The sequence below is a fragment of the Rhinopithecus roxellana genome, chromosome 8 (genome assembly GCF_007565055.1).
Source record: "Rhinopithecus roxellana isolate Shanxi Qingling chromosome 8, ASM756505v1, whole genome shotgun sequence".
Taxonomy (NCBI): domain Eukaryota; kingdom Metazoa; phylum Chordata; class Mammalia; order Primates; family Cercopithecidae; genus Rhinopithecus; species Rhinopithecus roxellana.
The window spans coordinates 89,100,836-89,122,421 of NC_044556.1; the positions used below are offsets into that span (position 1 = coordinate 89,100,836).

The window sequence follows — 21,586 nt, forward strand, 5'->3', positions numbered from 1 at the left end:
GCTGGTGGTTGAAAGAACTGCACCTCTGAGCAGGTGAAGGGAGGAGCTAAGGAGGGGTGATGGCAGAGGCTATGGGGCAGGTTTTCTAACGATGAGGGACTGGGGATCAACGCTCTCACAGAAGTCAAAAGAGCCCCAGCAACCACCTGCCTGGGCCCTGAGCTTCCTCCAAAGCAGGAGGGGATTCACTAAGAGGTTGCTCCCCTGGCATTGAACTCAGCGTCGTATACTGGTCCTCACCATGAAGACCCCCAAGAGTGCTTCAGACCATTGCTTCTCACATTCTCTGTTTAAAGACACTAATTTGTTTTTAAATTTCCCACTATGTCACGGACCAATATGTTTGTTAAATATACTAAAAATGAATTGCTAGAAAGATGAAATTAAAAAGACATACACCGACAGGTGCAGTGGCTCATGCCCATAATCTCAACACTTTGGGAGGTGGAGGCAGGTGCATCGCTTGAGCCCAAAAGTTCAAGATCAGCCTGGGCAACAAAGTGAGACCTCTGTATCTACAAAAATTTAAAAATTAGCCAGGTGTGGTGGTGCAGCCTGTAGTCCCAGTATTCTGGAGGCTGAAGTGGGAGGATCGCTTGAGGCTGCAGTGAGCCGAGATCGCACCACTGCACTCCAGCCTGGGTGATAGAGTGAGACCCTGTCTCCAAAAAAATTTTAAAAATAAAAAAATAAAAAAATAAAAAGATGTACATCATGCAAGTTTGGATTTTTGTTTTTAGATTCAACTGACAAAAGTTATGGGATCAAACTGCTGTACAAGCTGCTAAACGCTTCTCTCCATTTCTGTCATCGGGGCCGCGGACCACCCTTTGAGTAGCCTGTTTTATCCCCGGCAGAGGTGGAACCCTGTGGAGGTGTAGAGACTTTCCCGGATCGCTCAGGTAACGGGCGGGGAAGTGCGGAACCCGGGTCCTCCGGGCCGGGGAACGCCCCGCTCGGAGGCCGGGCTTGGGCGGAGACTGCGCCGGGGCGGCTGGAGACTAGCCGAGGGGAGCCGAGGAGTTGGAGAGACCGCGCGCCTGCCGCCGCCGGAGCCTGCGAGCCGAGACCGTAAGCGCCAGGGGCCGGCCAGGCCCACACTTCCCGAACGCAGACGCGGTTCGGGCTCTGCGCCGGCTGGGCGCCCGGGGTGGGCTGCGGGCCGGGGCGCCGAGGGGTCGGGGCTGCGGTCGGTCTGCAGGGACGCAGAGGGACTTGTAGGCGGTCCGCCCCCAGCTCCTGTCCTGGCCAAGAGACCGTGCGTGCCGCCTCCCGGGAGAAGGAGCCTGCAGGCTAACGCAGACCTCTCGCAGGGAATTCCACGTCCCAGACGGCAGGCAGACGCCGCAGGGCTGGAGGCTCGCGACTCCGGGAGCGCACCGCGTCCCCTGGCCTGGGCGAGCTCTGCTTCCAAGGTCGTGGCTTGCTCCGCGGTGAAATGCACTTATTTGTCACCCAAGTCCGAACACTGATTACACCTTTTAGTTGAAATGCGCTTTCATCTCCGTCTGCCGCTGCAGCCGCCGCCCCGCACCCCCTCGCTCTGGTCTCGGGATCGAAGGCCAGCCCTCTCCGCTTGCAGAACAGGAAACTTGCCCGGGAGTTCACCCTGTAGTCGAAGCCAGGGAATGTGGTCAACCTGAGCAAAAGTGCCGCAGAGACCGAGTCGCTGCCTGCCTCCCTCCCTGGCAGGTGTCGTTTTTCTCTGAGCTTCTGGCTCCTTCCTTGCCCTGGCGGCTCCCGAGACCTTGGAGGAGGGGTGCCTAGCAATGTTGTAATCCTAATTTCGACCTTTTTCTCTTAAAGTTGAATGCCCCCTCCATTCCCCACCTCCTATTGTTTAAACTTCAAGTTCCACAAAGCCTGGATCCGCCCCCACAGGCAACACTCGCTGTCCTGGAAGCTCTGTGAGGGCTCAGCTTGTGGCTGGAGGTGGGAGGTGAGGGGGACCCATGCACTTAGCAGGCCAGCTTCCAGGACAGCCCTTTGCTGGGATTGATGAGCTGTTGGTGGAAAATTGTTGAGGACCTTGGGATTGGTGCCTGTTTCAGTACCATTGTGCAGCCTCCTCTGCATCCAGCATAATTTAAAATAAATATTTTCAGGAAGCCACAATTCTCCAGAAAGTAACATTGTTTTCTGGTGTAATGGTTGCCTCCTTCAGGGAGCTGGGTTTGGGGAATATTAGGGGGCCTTTCACTGGCCCCACTTGCTCTGACTTAGCAGCAAAAACTCTGGGAGTGTTCTGCAAGCAGTTTTTCTTTCCCAAATTTCCACACCTAGGATGCCCGTGTATTCCCTGAGGAAGCGTGGGCTGTACTTAGGAACTGCTCACTGTGGAACTGGGGCACAGCGGGGAGCATACCCTCTTGGGATTTGCAGTTCTAGGGGCAGAGGGATAATAAAATACATTTGTAAACTAACAAGTATGTTAGAAGATGAAGTGTGCTATGGAGAGAAATAAAACTTTAAAGAGGGGAGAGGAGTGTCAGGTGGAAAGGAAAGGCCTCACTGAAGGGTGGCATTGGCATAGACCTGAAGAGTTAGGGAGCAGCCAAGCTGCTTCCTGGGGTGCGGGTGCAAAGGCTGGGGCCAGGAGTGTGTCCAGCTTGGATGGCCTTATGTTTGTGTTTGCAGAGTGTGGATCAAGCTGGTGAGTGACCTACTGGATAAACTGAACTAGCTCAGTCTGTAGGCGAGGAGACTCTTGAGCTTTATGTGGCCTTCTTCCCAATTCCAGGAAAGGAAGAACCTTCCACAGAAAACAACTGCTCAGCAAGGCAGCCAGGGTGAACCTCAGCACCATCTGTGACAAGCCACAAGCTCTCTGCGTGATGCCTCCTGCCTCTCAGCTGTGCCTGAAGCACACTAGCTGGCACAGACTTACGCAGCTGGAAACATCTTCAGGAAGCCCTGAATGAGGGCTCTGTGGGCAGAGGGACCTTTGCAGAAAGGGCATCTTGACCACTGCAGGAGGTGGAATGACTCTGTTCAGGCTCCTCCTGGGGTGCCCTGGTTCCTGCCTGATGTCTTAACTGGCATTTTCAGGGAGCCCAGGGTCACCAGTGCACAGTGCCCCTCCTGTCGACCTGAGAGCCAGCATACCCAGGCTTGGTGATTGCTCACCTGGCACCTTGATTCCCCTTCTGGTGTCTTGGACCAGGCCCAGACATGTGAAGGCAGGGGCTACTGAGATCCGTTTCTCAGTTCTTAGGCCAAGAGATTCAACCACATGGATCACAGCTGGGTATACCAAATAAGGGAGGGCCAAGCATGAGCTGGTCACCCTTGCTGAAGAAGTAGCTTGAAGCCCACCCACTCAGGGCCAGAGTGGGCACAGATGGAGTAGATAGATAGTGATTTGAGGGGCCTCTAGGATCTCATACTCAAATCACACCTCTGCTAGGGCCATAAATCCCATCAATAGCAATTCATTCCTTTGAGAGGCAATACAGTGATGTGGGAAAAGGATTGGGCTGGAAAAGAGACTTGGCTCATGTCCCAGCTCTGCCATTAATGTGTCCCCTCTCTGGACCTCATCTGTAAAATGAGGTTAGGCTCAGCGATCTACAAGGCTTCTTGCAGCTCTGCTATGTGATGATTCTGTGGCTAAGTCCAGAGGGATTTCAGGAAAGGAATGTGTAGGAGGGAAACAGTAAGTTTAGATGGGACTCAGTGGGCCCTGTAGCCTCTGCTGGGTCCAGTGAAGACACTTCAAGTAGAGTGAAGGCCCTGGCCACAGGGTAAGGGAGGCAACATTTTAAGAGTTCAAGGGCCCTGAGTCAAGGCAGGAAGGTCACTGCCCAGCCCGCCTGGCCCCCTGGGCTGCCTGTGACTGGTTCTTGACCCAGACCTAGTGGCTTAGGAGCAGAGTCTCCAAGGGGCTGTGGGATAAGATGGGGGTTGCAGGAGGGAGAAGGCACCTCAGCAGTTCCTCCCTTAGGGGACCAAAGCGTTGCCAAGGATCCAGCCACACCCCTTTCCTGAGGAGGGAGGAGCTGGTGGGGGCTCCAGGAAGAGCTTCCTCTCCTTTCCAAGGAGAAAACTGTGCAATCCAATCCTCTATTATATAACTGGGATTGTGCAAACCAAGCTCACACTGAGCAGCCTCCCCTACTGTCAAGGTTTATTTACTTTCCCAGGGGAAGTCATAGTTCATCCTTTCTCAGCAGAAAGCAGCCATTTGACTGTCACAACCTGACCTACGGCATTCCAGGAGATGGGTTCAGAGACCTGGCATGGAGTCCTCATGCCCACTGGCCGTGCTGTGTCTCTGTCTGTTGCCTGGTGGGTGGGTGAGTGTGGTTTAGTGCATGGTCCAGCCCCGACACAGCCACACCCATTAGGCTCTCCAAGGCTTAACTGAGCAAGCTTGCGTAGGAGGGGAAAGTGGTCTTTTCTCTGAGGAGTTGAAGAGACTTCTGGAAAATTCTCCAGCTACTCCACAAACTAGGATCACAGGTCTTGTTCGCAGGTCAGGAGCAGGAGTTTTTGCTTCCTTTAGCATTTGGGGAGTTTGACGAATAGACTGACTGAATTTGAATGTCTTGTTGGTGCTTCAGAGCTGGATTAACTACACATATCTGAGCTTCATTTTTAATTATCTTTAAAATAGAAAAACTGGCTGGGCAAGATGGCACACACCTGTAATCCCAGCATTTTGGGAAGCTGAGGGGGTGGGTCAATTGAGCCCAGGAGTTTTGAGACCAGCCTGGGCAACAAAGTAAGACCTCATCTCTATAAAGAATAAATTAGCTGGGAGTGGTGGAGCACACCTGTAATCCCAGCACTTTGGGAAGCTGAGGCAGGAGGATATCTTGAGCCCAGGAGTTCAAGACCACCCTGGGCAACATAGTGAGACCCTGTCTCAAATAATTTTTAAAAAGAAAAATTACTTCTTCTTAGGATGGTTGTAGTATGGGAGATGGTGTGTTTAAAGAGTCTTTCCACCCCACTGTCACAGCTCAGGGCTTCTCTAGCCTTCCTCAGAGCAGCTGTGGGTGCCCAGACACATCCTGAAGTCTAGGTCATGTTCTGAGCTTCTGAGCGTCTCTGCCATGGGCCTGCCTGGCTGGCTTTAGTCCAAGAGCAGCCTGGACTGTGACTCTTGAAGGCTGTGGGAGGCTGGTGACCGCAAGCAAGAGGTCCCAGTGCCTCCATGAAGGGTCAGAGAGCCGTGCTGTGAGAGGCCAGGAGCAGGCAGCCATTGGCCCTCCAGCCCTCACGAAAGGCCACCACCTCAGCTTGTCCTCTGGCAACTCAGCCTGGGAATTTACTTTCCCTGTGGAATGAGAGACACTGGCTGCATTGAAGGGTGACTTTCCGGTCCTACAAATTTGTATCCCTCTTTCTGCTAGAACTGGAGAGACTTGGCTAATTTTGGAGAGACTTTGGGAAAGTAAGAGAAATACGTTGGTCCCAGCGCCAAGCCCCAAGGCCATCTTACCAGGTATGAGTATATCCTGCAGTGATAAGATATGAGAAGCCTGACTCTCTTACCAGGTCTTTGGGGCAAATGAATATACTGTCTCACATTCCAGTTTTTCTGGCTGTGGCAGGACCTTCTTGCTGCCAGGTTGTCCCTGTGGGGAAATAGCAGTGGGCCCAGCAAACATAGCCACCAGGTCGGCTGGGCGTGGTGGCTCACGGCTGTAATCCCAGCACTTTGGGAGGCAGAGACGGGCGGATCACAAGGTCAGGAGATTGAGACCATCCTGGCTAACACGGTGAAACCCCGTCTCTACTAAAATACAAAAAAAATTAGCCGGGCGAGGTGGTGGGCGCCTGTAGTCCCAGCTACTCGGGAGGCTGAGGCAGGAGAATGGCGTGAACCCGGGAGGCGGAGCTTGCAGTGAGCTGAGATCGTGCCACTGCACTCCAGCCTGGGTGACAGAGCGAGACTCCGTCTCAACAAAAACAAAAACATAGCCACCAGGTCAGGGCACAGACACCAGGTGGAAGAAAGCAGCCCTGCCCTCTTCCGGTTCCATGTGTGCCTCACTGAGGCAGGACTTCCAGACCCTACCAGGAAGGCTGCTATCAGGGTCACAGTGATCAGTGATACCCTGTCAGGACAACCTTTTTTTTTTTTTTTTTTTTTGAGGCAGTGTCTGGCTCTGTTGTCCAGGCTGGAGTGCAGTGGCACCATCTCAGCTGTCTGCAAACTCTGTCCCACCAGGCTCAAGCCATCCTCAGCCTCCCAAGTAGCTGGGATTACAGGCGTGCACCACCATGCCCGGCTAATTTTCATATTTTTTTTTTTTTGTAGAGACAGGGTTTCACTATGTTGCTCAGGCTGGTCTTGAACTCCTGGACTCAAGCAATCCACCTGCCTCAGCCTCCCAAAGTATTGGGATTACAGGCGTGAGCCATGGCACCTGGTTAAGATGGAACATCTTAATTTCAGAGTTGCCTTCAGCACTTATGATTGAACACTATAAATATTTTTAGCCTTTTGGGACTTTTAAACTCCTTTTTGCAACCTAAGCATTGCCACAAGCAAACTAACCCCCACCATGACAAAACCCAGAACTCGGACCCTGGTCCTTGGGCTGCCCTACAGGAAGCACCCCTAGTCCTCTTGCTGCTCTGCTAGACGAGACGGCAGGCTCAGGTTCCTCCATGAGGCCCGGGTTTCAGTGCTCTCCTGTTACACACTGCGAGGAAGCTTCCAGATCGTGGAGCACATTGTTGAGGAAAAGCCACGATGGGGAGAAGGGGGAGGTGCAGAGTGTGGTTAATGGTGGGAGAGAAATCCGGTAGGTGTGTTATATGATCTACTCCTATTATCCCCTGGAATAGGAGCCTCTCTCCACTCAAATAGAGAATGCCAAGGACTGGCCTGGCACAGTGGCTCACGCCTGTAATCCGGGCACCTTGGGAGGCTAAGGCAGGCGGATCGCTTGAGAACAGGAGTTCAAGACCAGCCTGGCCAACATGGTAAAACCCCTTCTCTACTAAAAATACAAAAATCAGCCAGGCATGGTGGTGGCGGGTGCCTGTAATCCCAGCTACTCAGGAGGCTGAGGCATGAGAATTATTTGAACCTGGGAGGTGTAGGCTGCAGTGAGCTGAGATTGAGCCATTGCACTCCAGCCTGGGCAATAAAGCAAGGCTCTGTCTTTAAAATTAAAAAAAAAAAAAAAGTTATTCCAATTTTTTTTTTTTTAATTTTAAAAGATAAAAAAAGAGAATGTCAAGGACTGAAATTCCATGGAGGGCGGTGATGAACTGGATTCTGCTTGGACTTTTTCTCTGCTAATTTAGAACCAGTGGAAAAACTCAACAGCTCTAATTTTAATTGGCAGAATGTGAGATGGAATGGGACCTCAAATGAAACTCCAGGCCAAGAGCTCACGAGCCCTGCAGCATGTGCGGCGTCTCTTGGTCTTCTTGAGTTCTGTAACTTAAAGTTTCTGTGGCCTTTAAAGAGTGTGGAAGTAGCCATCCCCTCTCTGAAGGTGCACAGGATCTGGCCAGCCCACCTGCGTGGCCTTCCCCTTCCTCTCTCCAGACCCTCCACGTCAGATGGGGCCACGGAGGCCTGGAGAAGTGGAGCCACTGACCTGAGGCTACATGGCTGGCAGGCAGCAGGGCCAGGCAGCAGGGCCAGGCAGCAAAGCAGGCAGTGAGGGCCTAACTGCCCGCGGGCTGGCTCGGGGCTCCCTCAATCACATTGGCATCCCAGTGCCAATCCCAAATTGTTTTCTTTCTGTCTCTCCAGGTGTGTAGATAGCATCGAGGTAGAGGGAATTCCCTTCCACACAGAGGGTGATGTGCCCATCCCTCGAGCCCCAAAACGGCACTCCTGCCCCCAAGAAGGCTGTCTCCCGACACTTTTTACTGCTCTTTTACGCTCCCCCCACTTTTTTTTCCCCCTGTTTGTAAACTACATTTTTCCTTTCCCTTGGTTTCTGGCTGTAAGCTGTTTTCCCAGGGCTTGGCTCCACCTCTTGCACAGAGATAAACACGGCCATTGGCCTGGTGCACAAGCCCAACTGGCCTGCATCTGGCCTCTTCCATCCTGAGTCTCTGAGGGTCCCTGGGGTTCAGGGACAATGGCTGAGGTTGGAGAAGTTGGGAGTTGCCCCCAGGGTTTGCCTCCATCACTCTTGGACCAGTCAAGGGAGTGAGGCTGGGAGCTTCAGGATGGCTTTTGGGAAGCCCCTGGGAGCCCCGAGGCTTGGGCAGCTGCTGACAGGGAGTTCATAGCAGGAACGCTCCCAGGCTCCCATCCTGTGTTCGCTTGGCAGGCAGGCCAGAAATGGGAGGGAAGCCGTCTGTTTTTCCCTTTCCACTGGATGTTCCCTTTGTCTTGCCCCAGGGAGGAATGGTGAGGCTGGGGTGCTGGGGAGGGCAGGATGGGGGCTGGTTTGGGATCAGGCCTGCAGAAGCAGCAGACCCTCCAAGCCTGCCTACCTCTCTGGCCTGGCATCTGAGGGGCAGGTCATGCCATAGTTTTCCCTTTACCCTCTCTGCCCCCACATTTTCCTCCCCAAAGTGGCAGACTTCCCCCAGGAGAAGCACTGGGTTTTCACGCTGCTGCAAGTCTCAGTCACTATTAGCGAAACATGCAGTCAGAGCCAGGCTTGCCCAACTGTCTCAGGCCTGGGTCCACCTCATGGCCTTTGTTCTGGAAAAACACTTGGGCATTCTGACCTGCAGTGCACTTAGCCAAGGCCAGGAACATGGCGAGTGCTGAGTCATGGCCAGCTAGCACTTTACTGCGATTCAAGGAGCACTTTCTGACAGTGAGGTTCTGACTGCTTGCCTGGGTTGGGGGAGGGGAGCCTTTGGACAGGCAGGAGACCTGCCCCTTTACTTTGTGCGGCCAGATCTGAGTCTGACCCCATCTTTTTAGACCCAAAACCCTGATATTTGTAGTGCACCTAGGATACTGGTTCTCCAGTCTTCTTTGGGGTCAGGGGGCTTTCTCCATAGTGCCTCATGCCACCTATTCAGCCCTCTTCCTGCATTTTATGGTCTGTCTCTACCAACTAGGCTAAGCAGGTTATATTTATTATTCCTCAAGGGGAATCCAGCTCTTCTTGTTCAGAAGTTCTGATTAATTTTCTGTGTTCTCATTTAAAGAATTTTTAAATTCATTCAACAAATAATTAAGCATCTACTAGAATGCCAGGCACTGGGAGTCCAGATGGGAGCCAAAGCAGACATGGTCCGTGGCCTACAGGAGCTTCTGTCCAGCTGTCAGTCACATAATCACCCTAACAACTGTGAGCATGACGAAGGCTAGGACTGAGAGATGTGCCTTGCTGGGATAGGTCAGGAGAGGCTACCCAGAAGAGGGACAGTCAGTCTGAAATCTGAAAGGTGGGTAGAAGTTAGGGAGGTGGGAAGGGGAGGGAATAGCTTTTAGACAGAGGGATTTGCCTTCATAAAGCCCCACAGTAGGACAGAGCATGGTGAGCATAAAACTGAAAGATCAGGGGAGCAGTGTGAGAGCCCAGCCCTAAAACTCTCACTTAGCTTTCAAGTAAACTATTTCTTCATACTATTGAAACCAGTAGTACTCTAAGGGGCTACGGGAGAGGTCAGTGGTCAGATCACCCAGGCCTTGAAGGCCACATTAACCCAGGGACAAGGGGAAGCTCTTTAAGGGCTTGGTAGGGGGTGGGATATACATGATCAGATATGCATTTCCAAAAGGTCACTGTGGCCTGGCTCATGCCTGTAATCCAGCTATTTGGGAGGCTAAAGCAGGAGGAGTTCGAGACCAATCCGGGCAATATAGTGAGAACCTGTCTCCTTTAAAAAAAAAAAAAAAAAAAAAAAAGGGTTTGTGTGGTGGCTCATGCCTATAATCCCAGCACTTTGGGAGGCCGAGGCGGGTGGATCACAAGGTCAGGAGATTGAGACCATCCTGGCCAACATGGTGAAACCCCATCTCTACTAAAAATACAAAAATTATCTGGGCGTGGTGGCACACGCCTGTAGTCCCAGCTACTCAGGAGGTTGAGGCAGGAGAATCGCTTGAACCAGGGCGGAGATTGCAGTGAGCGGAGATCGCACCACTGCACTCTAGCCTGGCCACAGGGAGAGACTCCGTCTCAAAAAAAAAAAAAAAAAAAAAATTGTTTTAAAAAGATTGCTGTGGCTGCAGAGTGGCCATTGTGTTGGAAGGGGTAGAGCAGATGTGAGTGGACTGGGCAGGGGCAGCAGTCCAGGGGAGAGCCACAGGAACCTGGACTGGGTTGGAGATGGATTTGAGATGTACTTTGGAAGTTCAGCTGCCAGAACTTGCTGATATCTGTGGCGGAGTGAAGGAGGGGGTTTCAAGGACATTGCCTAGGTTTTTGGCTTGGCAGTAGCAAGGGGAGTAGTGTCAGTTACTGCAGGAGGGAACGCCAAGAGAAGACAAGGGGAACAGGATCACAGTGCGATTTCAGATGCACTGGAGAAAATTTTGACACAAGGTACTATCTGGGCCACAGGTGGTTCTGCTCAAATACATTTATAGCTCTTTGTCTGTACTTAATCACTCTGTCATACTTAGCTGTGAGGGGGCCAAGAAATGTAAAGTGTTTGGCTGGTCTTCCCCAACTAAAATTAAAATTCCTTTGCTAAGGAAGAAGGAGAGAACATTGCTGGCAGTCTGCCACAACATCCCAATCTGATGGCATGTTTGCCACAGCCACCAGCTCATCAAGGACAGCTGCGGTGAACCGTTGAGTTCTGCATAATCTCCTGTCTGGGCCACCTTTCTTCACTCAACCACATAATCCTCACATTCCCAAGTATATTATTTCTTTTTTCGAGATGGAGTCTTGCTCTGTTCCTCAGGCTGGAGTGCAGTGGCATGATCTTGACTCACTGCAACCTCCACCTCCCAAGTTCAAGCAATTCTCCCTGCCTCAGCCTCCTGAGTAGCTGGGATTACAGGCATGTACCACCACACCCAGCTAATTTTTGTATATTCAGTAAAGACGGAGTTTCACCATGTTGGCCAGGCTGGTCTTGAACTCCTGACCTCAGGTGATTTGCCCACCTTGGCCTCCAAAGTGCTGGAATTACAGGCGTGAGCCCCCGCGCCCATCCCCAAGTATGTTTTCTTAGCTCACTCTTTTCAGCATGTAATTTACAGAAGGGTAATCTGAATTGTAAACACAATTTCTAAGTTAAAACTCCTGGTCAGCTCATGATGAAATAGCAATTTCTAAAATAGATAGTATAGTAATAAATGAGATAACTACACTCTGAAGTGTAGAATCATCAACTCTTACCAGAAAACACCCTATGAGACTCTTGTGTTATTTCATTCACACCATGTGCTTCCTCACTTCCATCCCATTGCATCCCACATGCTCTTCTCTCTGCCTGGATTATCCCCATTCCACCATTATTTTTCACCTGGTAAACTCCTATTCATACTTAAAAACCCTGCTCAATGACCCCTTCTCTGTGAAACCTTTGTGGCAAAACTTAATCACTTCTGCTTGTGCACACTTCTCTTCCATCTGTGTGCATGTAGTATGTGTCTAACTGGAAGGGTGTTTATCTGTTATCCGTTTGTCTGCCCTGCTAAAGTGTGAGCTCCTACAGTTACAGGGTTGTGTGTTAGTCCCGGTGCCTACACAGTACGCAGCCCGTAGTTCTACTCAGTGTTGCTGAACCAACCTCTGGTCCAAAAGCATGTTTCTACTTGCTTTTCCAAGGCACCAATCCAAATCTCTTATTTACTTTAAAAAACAAATAACTTCTTGGCACTTTAAAAACCACATTCAAGTAACAGAAAAAGTTCATTTGAACTTTAAGTATCAATCTTAAAATGAATTGTATGTTTTAAAACTTGACTTAGTGATATCACTTAAGAAAATTTTTAAAAAGCAAACTTTTATTTTTAGCCCAGTATAACAGAAATATTAAGTTCCATAAATTATTAAACTGATCTACCCTTTTTTTTTTTTTTTGAGACAGAGTCTTGCTCTGTTGCCCAGGCTGGAGTGCAGTGGGGCAATCTTAGCTCACTGCAACCTCTGCTACCCAGGTTCAAGCGATTCTCCTGCCTCAGCCTCCCGGGTAGCTGGGACTACAAGCACATGCCACCACACCCAGCTAATTTGTGTGTTTTTAGTAGAGACAGGGTTTCACCATGTTGGCCAGGCTGGTCACGAACTCCGGACCTCAAGTGATCCACCCGCCTCGGCCTCCCAAAATGCTGGGATGACAGGCGTGAGCCACCACCCCCAGCCTGTTTTTTGTTTTTTGGTTCTTTTTGTTGTTTGTTTGTTTGTTTTGAGACAGGTTCTTGCTCTGTCTCCCAGGCTGGAGTGCAGTGATCATAGCTCACTGCACCTCAACCACCTGGGCTCAAGCAATCCTCCCACTTCAGCCTCCCGAGTAGCTGGTACCACAGGCATGCACCACCATGCCAGGCTAATTTTCTTTTATTATTTGTAGAGACAGGGTTTTGCCATGTTGTCCAGGCTGTTCTCAAACTACTGGGCTCAAGTGATCTGCCTGCGTTGGCCTCCCAAAGTGCTGGGATTACAGGTGATTTACATTTTAACTCTGCCAAAAAACAAAGCACCTACTTTATTTGCTCTCCTGTATTTAAAATTGTCCTTTATATGTCAGACCCAGAAAGATAAACACAAGTAAACTAACAAGTTACTCTACTTGTATCATTTGTTGCTTTCTAACAGTTTCATTTAGTCCATCTTTGAAGGGTAAAGACCATTGACTGCTCATCTAACTTCTTCACCTTGAACTTACTGGGATTTTCTTCCAAGTTTCACAAATGCGCGCCCAACATTTGACTTCAGTATAGAATTGGAATTAAAATATATGCAATCCCATTTCTTACAGTAGGAGCCAATTGTTCATCACGTTCCCCTCTGAGCTCAGTATCTTGTAGCTAAATGACCTCTATCTTCCAGTCTTACTTTTTTAAAAAAAAATTCATGCTAGTTTGCAACAAAAATTGTATTTTCTTTACTAGGCAAGCGAACCATTTTGTTGGGATGAGTACCTTGGCTTCGAGAAAAAAAAATGATTTCATTCTGAAAGGCTTCCCCTCCAACCCTCTGCCGTGCAAACTCTCTCAGCCCAGTAACTTGTCAGTATTCTGGAAAAATGCATTACAAAACAAAAACTCTAATCAGATAAAATATATCTCTGGAACTTTTGAGACAGATCAATGAAGCTTTGATTTCAGGTGCTAGCAAAATAAAGCAGGTACTCTCATTTTGTATTGTTTTACTTCTCAGTGTTTCATGGCGTCTCCTAAACTTTGATGTTTTGAAGAAGTTCTAATGTTTGCTACATCAGCAGGAGCTGACCACAGGGAAGAGATAAATATAGCTCTCCTTGGAAAGGTGAAGGTTTAGCCACAAGAATTCTGCCCCTTGATGCTGAGAATGCACCTTCTCTGAACAGATGGAAAAGAGGGGTGGAGATTACCCCAGGAACATATCTTGCAAAACACTGATACCCGAAGATGTACATAGCCTTGTGCTTTTGGTCATCCTCCCAAATCATGTCCAAGGCACACAGAGAGGAGAGCAGATGCTCCCAGACCACAGTGCCTGTCACCATGCCCTGCCTCACATTCAGCCTGTTTATGTGCACACAGCTGCAGCGGGACCTTGGGGTGTGAGCTAAATAACAGGAACAGGGGCTCCTCTGGGGTCTGTTATAAGGCAGAGATTCTCCACAGTAATTAGGGATTTAGGGGAAGAGGAAGGAACACACACGTTGATAATAAGTAGTTCAACATTATTATCCCCATTTTACAGATGCAGCTACTGAGCTCAGAGAGGTTTCATGACTTGCCCAGAGCCCCTCAACTAGTACAAATAAATAGTGGAGCCGAGATTTGAACTACCCGAAGAGGAAAGCAAGCGAGAAACCCCTTTATTACTTTTTTTTTTTTTTTAAGATGAAGGTCTTGTTATGTTGCCCAGGCTGATATTGAATTCCTGACCACATGTGATTCACCACCTTGGCTCCGCAAAGTGCTGGGATTACAGTCATGAGCTACCACATTGGGCCAAAGCCCTCTCATTGTAACCTCCAAGATATTTTCATTTCTAAAGTCAAAGGTCGTCAGAGTTGCTGTTTTAGGGGGAGCCATGGGATGGGGAGTCTCCGGGAAACGCAGGCTGGCTCCTTAAATGGCATCGCCCAAGTTGGCCACCAAGCCTCCCCAGACTCAGTCACTCCTCGGCCCCCTCTTTCCCTGGCTGTGGAGCAGGGGTTTGGACTAGAGGCTGCTGAGTTCCTCTCCAGCTTCCATGCCCAGTGGCAGTGACTTACCAACTGGCCTACCCGGTTGATGTAGGGGTGATGCAGCCCTGCTCGTCCTCTGAGTGCTCGTCCGCTGAGTGAGAGAGGGAGGCCATGAGAGGGAGGGGAGGGCTCTGTCATCTACCTAGTGTCACCCCCTCCCCAGCCCACCCCAGGTCCTCTGCCACCTCGGGTTCCCACGTGAACAGTCCTTGTCACTGTGGGGGATGTTTGCTTTCACCAGCCCAACCCCAAGAAGCCCACCCTGCGGAGGATGGAGGGAGTCTCCATGGCTCCACAGCCCTGTCTGCTTTGTCGGAGATCTGGCCAGGCAGAGTGGTGCCCTCTTGACTGAGCCTCAAACCTTTGCTTTCCCCTTACTCCAAATAAAGCCGCAGCCCTGGCGAGGGAGCCCGGAGGCCTGAGGGCAGCCTGCTGGGTGCCTGGCACTCCCTAGACCCTCCCTGCCTGGGCGGTGGGCATCTGCACTTCTCCCTGCCTCGAGCTGCAAGGTGTGTGGGCAGGGTCAGGCAGATAGAGAGTGGGTGCCTGGACTCTGATTGGTCAGACTCTAAGACCCCCTGCAGCCCTTCCCAGGACTGGCTGACCCACCAGTACAGGGAGAGTGTTGTTTCTTATTATTACATATTTTTGAGAAAAGCTATGCAGGCCTGGGAGACGTCCGTGGCTCCCGTGTAGTAGTGGCTGGTCTGTGCTCTAGGAGTCCCTTCTGGCCTGAAGACTCAAGGCTGCAAACAGGTGCTGAGAGGGAACAAGAAGGGGAGGTGGGGTGCAACACGCCCAGTGACAGACCGGGAGTGAGTTCTGTGGTCACAGATTCTAATCCTCACAACTGCAGTGTGATTTAGGGTAAGGCCCTTGCCTACTCTGATTCTTGCCTTAAATAAGTGAAAAGGAAAGTCAAGTTTGATGAACTGTGGCTCTTTAGTGGGTGGATTTGCATGTACCATGGATTACATGTACCAGGGTCTAGGAAGGGCCAAGCGCCCAGCAGGCTGCCATCAGGCCTCCGAGCTCCTTCGCCAGGGCTGCGGCTTTATTTGAAGAGGAAAGCAAAGGTTTGAGGCTCAGTCAAGAGGGCGCCACTCGGCCTGGCCAGCTCTCCGACAAAGCAGACGGGGGGTATGGAGTCATGGTGACCCCCTCCGTCCTTCCCAGGGTGGGCTCCTTGGGGTTGCACTGGTGAAAGTGAACACTGCCTGCAGCAAGGAGAAGGACTGTTCACGTGGGAACACAAGGCGGCAGTGGGGTTGAAAACCCATCCACATACAGTCAACACCTGCTGTCACACCAGGCTAATCAAGAACACCTTTCTTTCGTTCATTAAATACCTGCTATTAAATAAAGGGCTGTTACTAGGTGGCAAAGTAACACACTGCAGTAGAGCCTATTTGTAATCTGAGATCAGTGGCTGTAAGGCACCATCCTTGAGCCAAGTACTAATATTCTTGTTATCTTAATTAGAATGCAAGAGATCGTGTTTTTAAATTTCTCTTTGAATCTGTCACTTTGCTCTCCTTTTCCTGGGTGATACCGCTGGTAGTGCTGGTGGGGGCCATCATAATGCCCCTTGTCCCAGATTCCCTTCTTTTAGATGGGACTCGAGCATTTATCATTTTAGCACTGTATCTCTCAGGTCAATGTGGTTCAGTTTGCTGTGCAAAGTCCAGGGGAGATAACCACGCCGTGCACACGTGAGATTGGCTGAGTTGGCAGGATTGTGCAGTCGTCAAAAGGCCATGGGGAGTGGGGGCCAGTGCCTGCAGCCTGCCCTGCCTCTCTCACAGGCGCCTAGAGCATCGCCAGGTGCAGAGCTCCACAGCTCTCTTTCCCAAGGAGTGATCGAGGGTGAGAACGTGAAGCCTGGTGGACAGGTGAAGGCATTGGGATCTTTCTGCCCAGAAAGGGGAAAGTTGCACATTTATATCCTAGAGGGAAGCGACAGCGGTGCTCCTCCCTGTGCTGAAGTACAGGTAAGGAGGGTTCACTGGGGAGGGTGATCCCTCTTTATTGTTCATTCTGCTCACAGCCTCCTTGACAACATCATGCAAAATGTGTCTTACTGGCTTCTAGTGCATATGCAGTTGGCACAAATATTAGTGGAGCGCCTCGCTGTGCTGGGCCAATGACCAGTGCTGGGCACTGGGGGTCAAGGCAGTACCCAGGACGGGCACAACTCTGCCTTCCCAAGCTATGGTTTATTGTGGTGGGATCTGCCTGCCCGGTGAAGTGTCTTCAGCTGCTCCTGTTGCTGGAGGAAGCTCTGCTCTCTGCCTTTGGCTGCCTCCCACACGCTCCCATGTGTCTCCCAGTCCGTAACACCTAGTCCTGTTTTCAATACCACAGGAGCTTGTAGCTGACATTTCTCCATCTTCTTAAAGGGCAGGATTTCCTGGCAGAGACATAACGTCTTTCTGGAAGTAAAAGAAGCTGATGCATGTTTTTTCTTTTCTGAATTCCTTAAAATAAGAGGAACTCATTTCCAGCTGTTCCCTGCCTTGTTTTTATTGTGGAAGTGTGCTCCCGGCTGCCCATCTGATCAGCTGACATAGGGTCTTTGGGGCCCAGGCACTGTTGCTGCTTGGGATTGAAAGATGAAAGCCATAGGACCAGGCATGGCAGCTCGTGCCTGTAATCCCAGCACTCTGGGAAGCCGAGGCGGGCAGATCACTTGAGGTCAGGAGTTTGAGACCAGCCTGGCCAACATGGTGAAACTCTGTCTCTACTAAAAATATAAAAATTAGCAGGAGGTGGTGTATGCACCTGTAATCACAGCTACTCAGGAGTCTGAAGCACGAGAATCTCTTGAACCCAGGGGCAGAAGTTGCAGTGAGCCGAGATTGCATCACTGCACTCTTTGAGACTCTTGTCTCAAAAATAAAATAAAATAAAATAAAAATAAAATAATAATTTTTAAAAAAGCAATGGCCTGGTGTGGCTGGAGATGGAACATGCATCAAAGTGTCCCACATGTCTCTGGCAGGGATAGTGAAGGCCTGCTCCCTGGCACATGGTAGACTGAGTAAACATCAATCATTGAGACCTTGAGGCACTTCAGAGTTTCACAATCCAGAGAGGGAGATGTATTGGAAGTTCAAGGGTGGACACCTGGGCATGGTTCCCAGGAAGAAGGCTGCAGTGGGTTCTAAGAAGTGTGCTGGTGACTATGAGAGATGGGGTTGTGGGTTTCCTCTCTTGAAAGGTGTCTCAATAATCACATGTGGGGTGATAAGGGCTCTGGTCCAGGGGAGAGGGCAAGGCATGCAGGGGGCTGAATCTGATGGCATCAGGACTTGGTGATAGGCTGTGGGGGAAGAATCGGATGACTCTAGGGCCTGAGGGTGGGAAGCTGGGAGTTCACTGGGATCACTAATAGAAACAGGGAGGTGGGGGGTGCCAAGCTGATTTTCCTGATTAGATTTCCTACAGAACTGCAGGAATAAGATGAGAGCCATCGCCCTGGGTGGATTTGTTTGGAGCTCTATCTCTGGACCACTGTGGACAAGTATTTCTTAGAACGACCCCCAGTGGCCCAATTCTAGGTTTAGAGGGGCAGCTCTTGACTGGAGCAAACTCCAGGGCCTCTGCAACCCCCCAGCAAAGTCCCAGACATCTGACATGTAGCAGCCAATGGAGCATACAAGTGGTGGGGTTCCCAGCAAGGACCACCTCCTGCCTTGGGTTTCCAAGACAGAGTCAGGGGTGCTGCCGGGGGGTGGTCTGCAGGGACCTTGTCAAAACTCAATGCTTTCTCCTCTGCCTGGGTCCTAACTGCACTGCGTCCAGAGAACCTCCTCTGACTCAGGTATAAGGACGGTCTGCATATTCATGCAGGTTACTCTGAACAAGAACAGTCTGTGGGTTACTTGCCTAGGAATGAGGAAGATGAGGAGCTAGATAACAATGCTGGGCTGGTATTTGCCTGATAGTGCTTTGCCGAGACTAAGGTTTCTTCCCTTTCTGAGCAAAAAAGACACAGGAGTCAGACAAATGGGGATTAAAACACAACTGAGTTGATGTGAAATGTAATAGGCAACTCTATGGACACAGAAAGTAGATTAGAGGCTGCTTAGGACCTAACGTGGGGGGGGGGGGGCAGTAGCGGAGCGACAGCTGAAGGGTATGGAGTTTCTCTGTGCTGATGAAAATGTTCTACAGTTGACTGTGGGTATGGTTGCACATGTCTGAATATCGTCAAAAACATTGGAGTGTTCACTTTAAATGGGCAAATTGTATGGTATATGAATTATGTTTCAGTAAAGCTCTTACACACACAGCTAAGATGTGTGGCCATGGCTGGGCTTCCTAGCAGTGTCCCCCAACCCTAAACTGAACTTAATCTCCCAGCACTTGGGCCTCCCCATTACCCCCTGTCTGCCCTGAGGATGAGCCCCTCTACAAGAGGGACAGAGCAGGGGCTGTGAGCCACCACTCAGGAAAGGTGCTCCTCTCCCCTGGGGGAGGGAACCCAGAGGGCGTTGACAGAAGCCTTCTCAGACATGCAAAAAACATGAGGCCGCCAGGCACGGTGGCTCACGCCTGTAAACCTGGAGGCCAAGGCGGGCGAATTACAAGGTCAAGAGATCGAGACCATCCTGGCCAACGTGGTGAAACCCCATCTCTACTAAAAATACAAAAATTAGCTGGGCATGGTGGCATGTGCCTCTAGTCCCAGCTACTCGGGAGGCGAGGCAGGAGAATTGCTTGAACCCGGGACGCAGAGGTTGCAGTGAGCCGAGATTGTGCCACTGCACTCCATCCTGGGCGACAGAGCGAGACTCCATCTCAAAAAAAAAAAAAAAAAAAAAAAAATTAAGCCTCAGAAATGCAGCTCCCAAAACCCGCTACCCAGGACTGTGCAGAAGCCAATCTAGGTTCCTGTTTTTCCAGGATGATGAACAATTTTCAAAGCTTAATAGGATTGTGGGTGATTTTGTCTCATTGTTGTTTTTCCATTTTTCTATATCTCTCATATATATTACATATACTATATATAGTAGGTATATAGTGTGTATATATTATAATGTATATTACGTATAACAATCTATAATATAATATAAAATATAACATATATAATACATAATAATATAACATATAATATACAATAAAACATGTATAATATGTTATATCACATATATATCACATATATATTATATGTACTATATGTTATACATATATAATATATTATTATACACATAATATATATATGGTCAAATGTAAATAAAATCAGGGACAGGGTTGGAGTGCAGCAGGAAAGAGCCTGCTGCGAATCGGAGTCTCTGGGCTGTCAGGGCTGGGCTGGGCGGACTCCGTTACTGATGACATCCCCCCATTTTGCAGGAGCCATGTGGCTAGAAATCCTCCTGACTTCAGTGCTGGGCTTTGCCATCTACTGGTTCATCTCCCGGGACAAAGAGGAAACTTTGCCACTTGAAGATGGGTGGTGGGGCCCAGGCACGAGGCCCGCAGGCAGGGAGGACGAGAGCATCCACCCTTTCAAGGTGGAAACGTCAGATGAGGAGATCCACGTAAGGCACCTTGGGCCAGGCCGGACTGGGCAGTGGAGAGGGTGGTGTCTCGGAGACAGGGGTTGGGTCTTAGGCCAGATGCGGGAGGGGATGGAGGCTTGGGAATGGTCCGTCCTACTTGGGAGTATGTTTCAGTCTGCTTTTCTCCTGCTGGGCAGGTGCAGGTTGCTTTGGAGAGGGATACCCAGCCCTCCCACTTTGTCTCTTCTCTTTTCCCTATCCGAGGCCCAGCAGTGCTCAGGCAGGAGATGGGGTGCCAGCAGAGTCAGTTACCTGCATCAAAGGTCACAGAAAGCAGCTGTCATCACCTCCTCTATGCCCTGCCTGAAGCCTTGGGAGTGAGGTTGTGGGAGAAAGTGAGCAGGTTTCCACCATCAGAGACCCAGGAAGCACTGAGAAGGCAGGGATGCTGCTGGTTAGGCACGGGCTGTGTGTCAGCCATTCCTGGTCACATTCAATCCCTGTGGTGATCCCGCGGGGTGAGGACTGTTGTTCCCATCCTGCAGATGCAGAAGCTGAAGCTCAGAGGCATAAAACAACTTGTTCAAGGCGGCCTAGCTAACAAGCGGAAGGATTTGAAGTCAGGTCTAACCCTGAAGCCACTGCCCCTCCTCTGCACAGTGATAGAGTCAGGAAGGAGGTGACTGGGCAGGTGGGGTGACCTGAGAATGCAACCTCAGGGAGGAGCAAGGCTCAAGTGGGGGACAGGACGGTAGGCAGGCCTGGCATGGCCCTGCCAATCCTTTCTTTCATTCTGTGGGTTTTGAGCACCCACTGTGTGCAGGCCCAGTGAGTGCTTGGGAGAAGGGAGAGCCCCTTCCGTCCAACAGCATACAGTCCAGTGAATGAGAAAAGGAATGTGCACAAAGAAAAGTAGACTAAAAAATAAATAAGGATCGGCTGGGTGCGGTGGCTCACGCCCGTAATCCCAACACTTTAGAAGGCCGGGGTGGGTGGATCACCTGAGGTCAGGAGTTCAAGACCAGCCTGGCCAACATGGTGAAATCCCGTCTCTACTAAAAATACAAAAAATTAGCCGGGCATGGGGGCCGGCACCTATAATAATCCCAGCTACTCGGGAAGCTGAGGCAGGAGAATCCCTTGAACCCAGAAGGCAGAGGCTGCAGTGAGCCAAGATCGCACCACTGCACTTCAGCCTGGGAAACGAGTGAAACGCCATCTCAAAAAAAAAAAAGATGGATAAGGATAAATGTCATAAAAAGCATGGACAAAAAGTCATGAGAGTTCCAAGGAAGAAGGGATTTAAAAGCAGAAGCTGGGCTAAACCCAAGAACAACCAGGCTGAGGCTCCCTGGGTAGGACTTGCTTGCTGCAACCTTGCTATTTAGGGCCAAAGCTGAGTCCTGAGGAAAACTCCTTTAGGGAATTAGACTCATAAGGGAGTCTGAGATTTCCAAAATCTGTTCGGGGGTGACTGAAACACTTGAGAAGAAGCCTAAGAATGGTGACACTTGAGAGGCTCCCTAAGCTGACATGAACTTCCTCCTACTGGGGCTGGCCTTTTAGCCTAATACATGCCCATGAGGCTTGTACCCTCTCTCCTGGTCTGTAATTTTTTTTATTTTTTGGAGACAGGGTCTGGCTCTGTCACCAGGCTGGAGTGCAGTGGTGTGATCTCAGCTCACTGCAACCTCCACCTCCCGGGTTCAAGCGATTCTTCTGCCTCAGCCTCCCGAGTAGCTGGGATTACAGGCACCTTCCACCATGCCTGGCTAATTTTTGTATTTTTAGTAGAGATGGGGTTTCACCATGTTGGCCAGGCTGGTCTCGAA

General features: G+C 50.3%; 1 protein-coding gene across 2 annotated transcripts in view; it reads left to right on the top strand.

Moving 5' to 3' along the window:
- The first annotated feature begins 924 nt into the window (after nucleotides 1–924).
- Nucleotides 925–21,586, top strand: part of EPHX1 (epoxide hydrolase 1) — a 37,911-nt gene continuing 17,249 nt past the window's right edge. The window contains exons 1-2 of one of the 2 annotated variants that reach the window (XM_030935666.1): nucleotides 925–1,071; nucleotides 19,606–19,793. In XM_030935666.1, the coding sequence (XP_030791526.1) occupies nucleotides 19,611–19,793 (183 nt within the window). In that variant the 5' untranslated portion in view covers nucleotides 925–1,071; nucleotides 19,606–19,610. Of the gene's footprint in view, nucleotides 1,072–15,420; nucleotides 16,239–19,605; nucleotides 19,794–21,586 lie in introns of those variants that run through there. The other variant, XM_030935667.1, reaches the window with a different exon arrangement.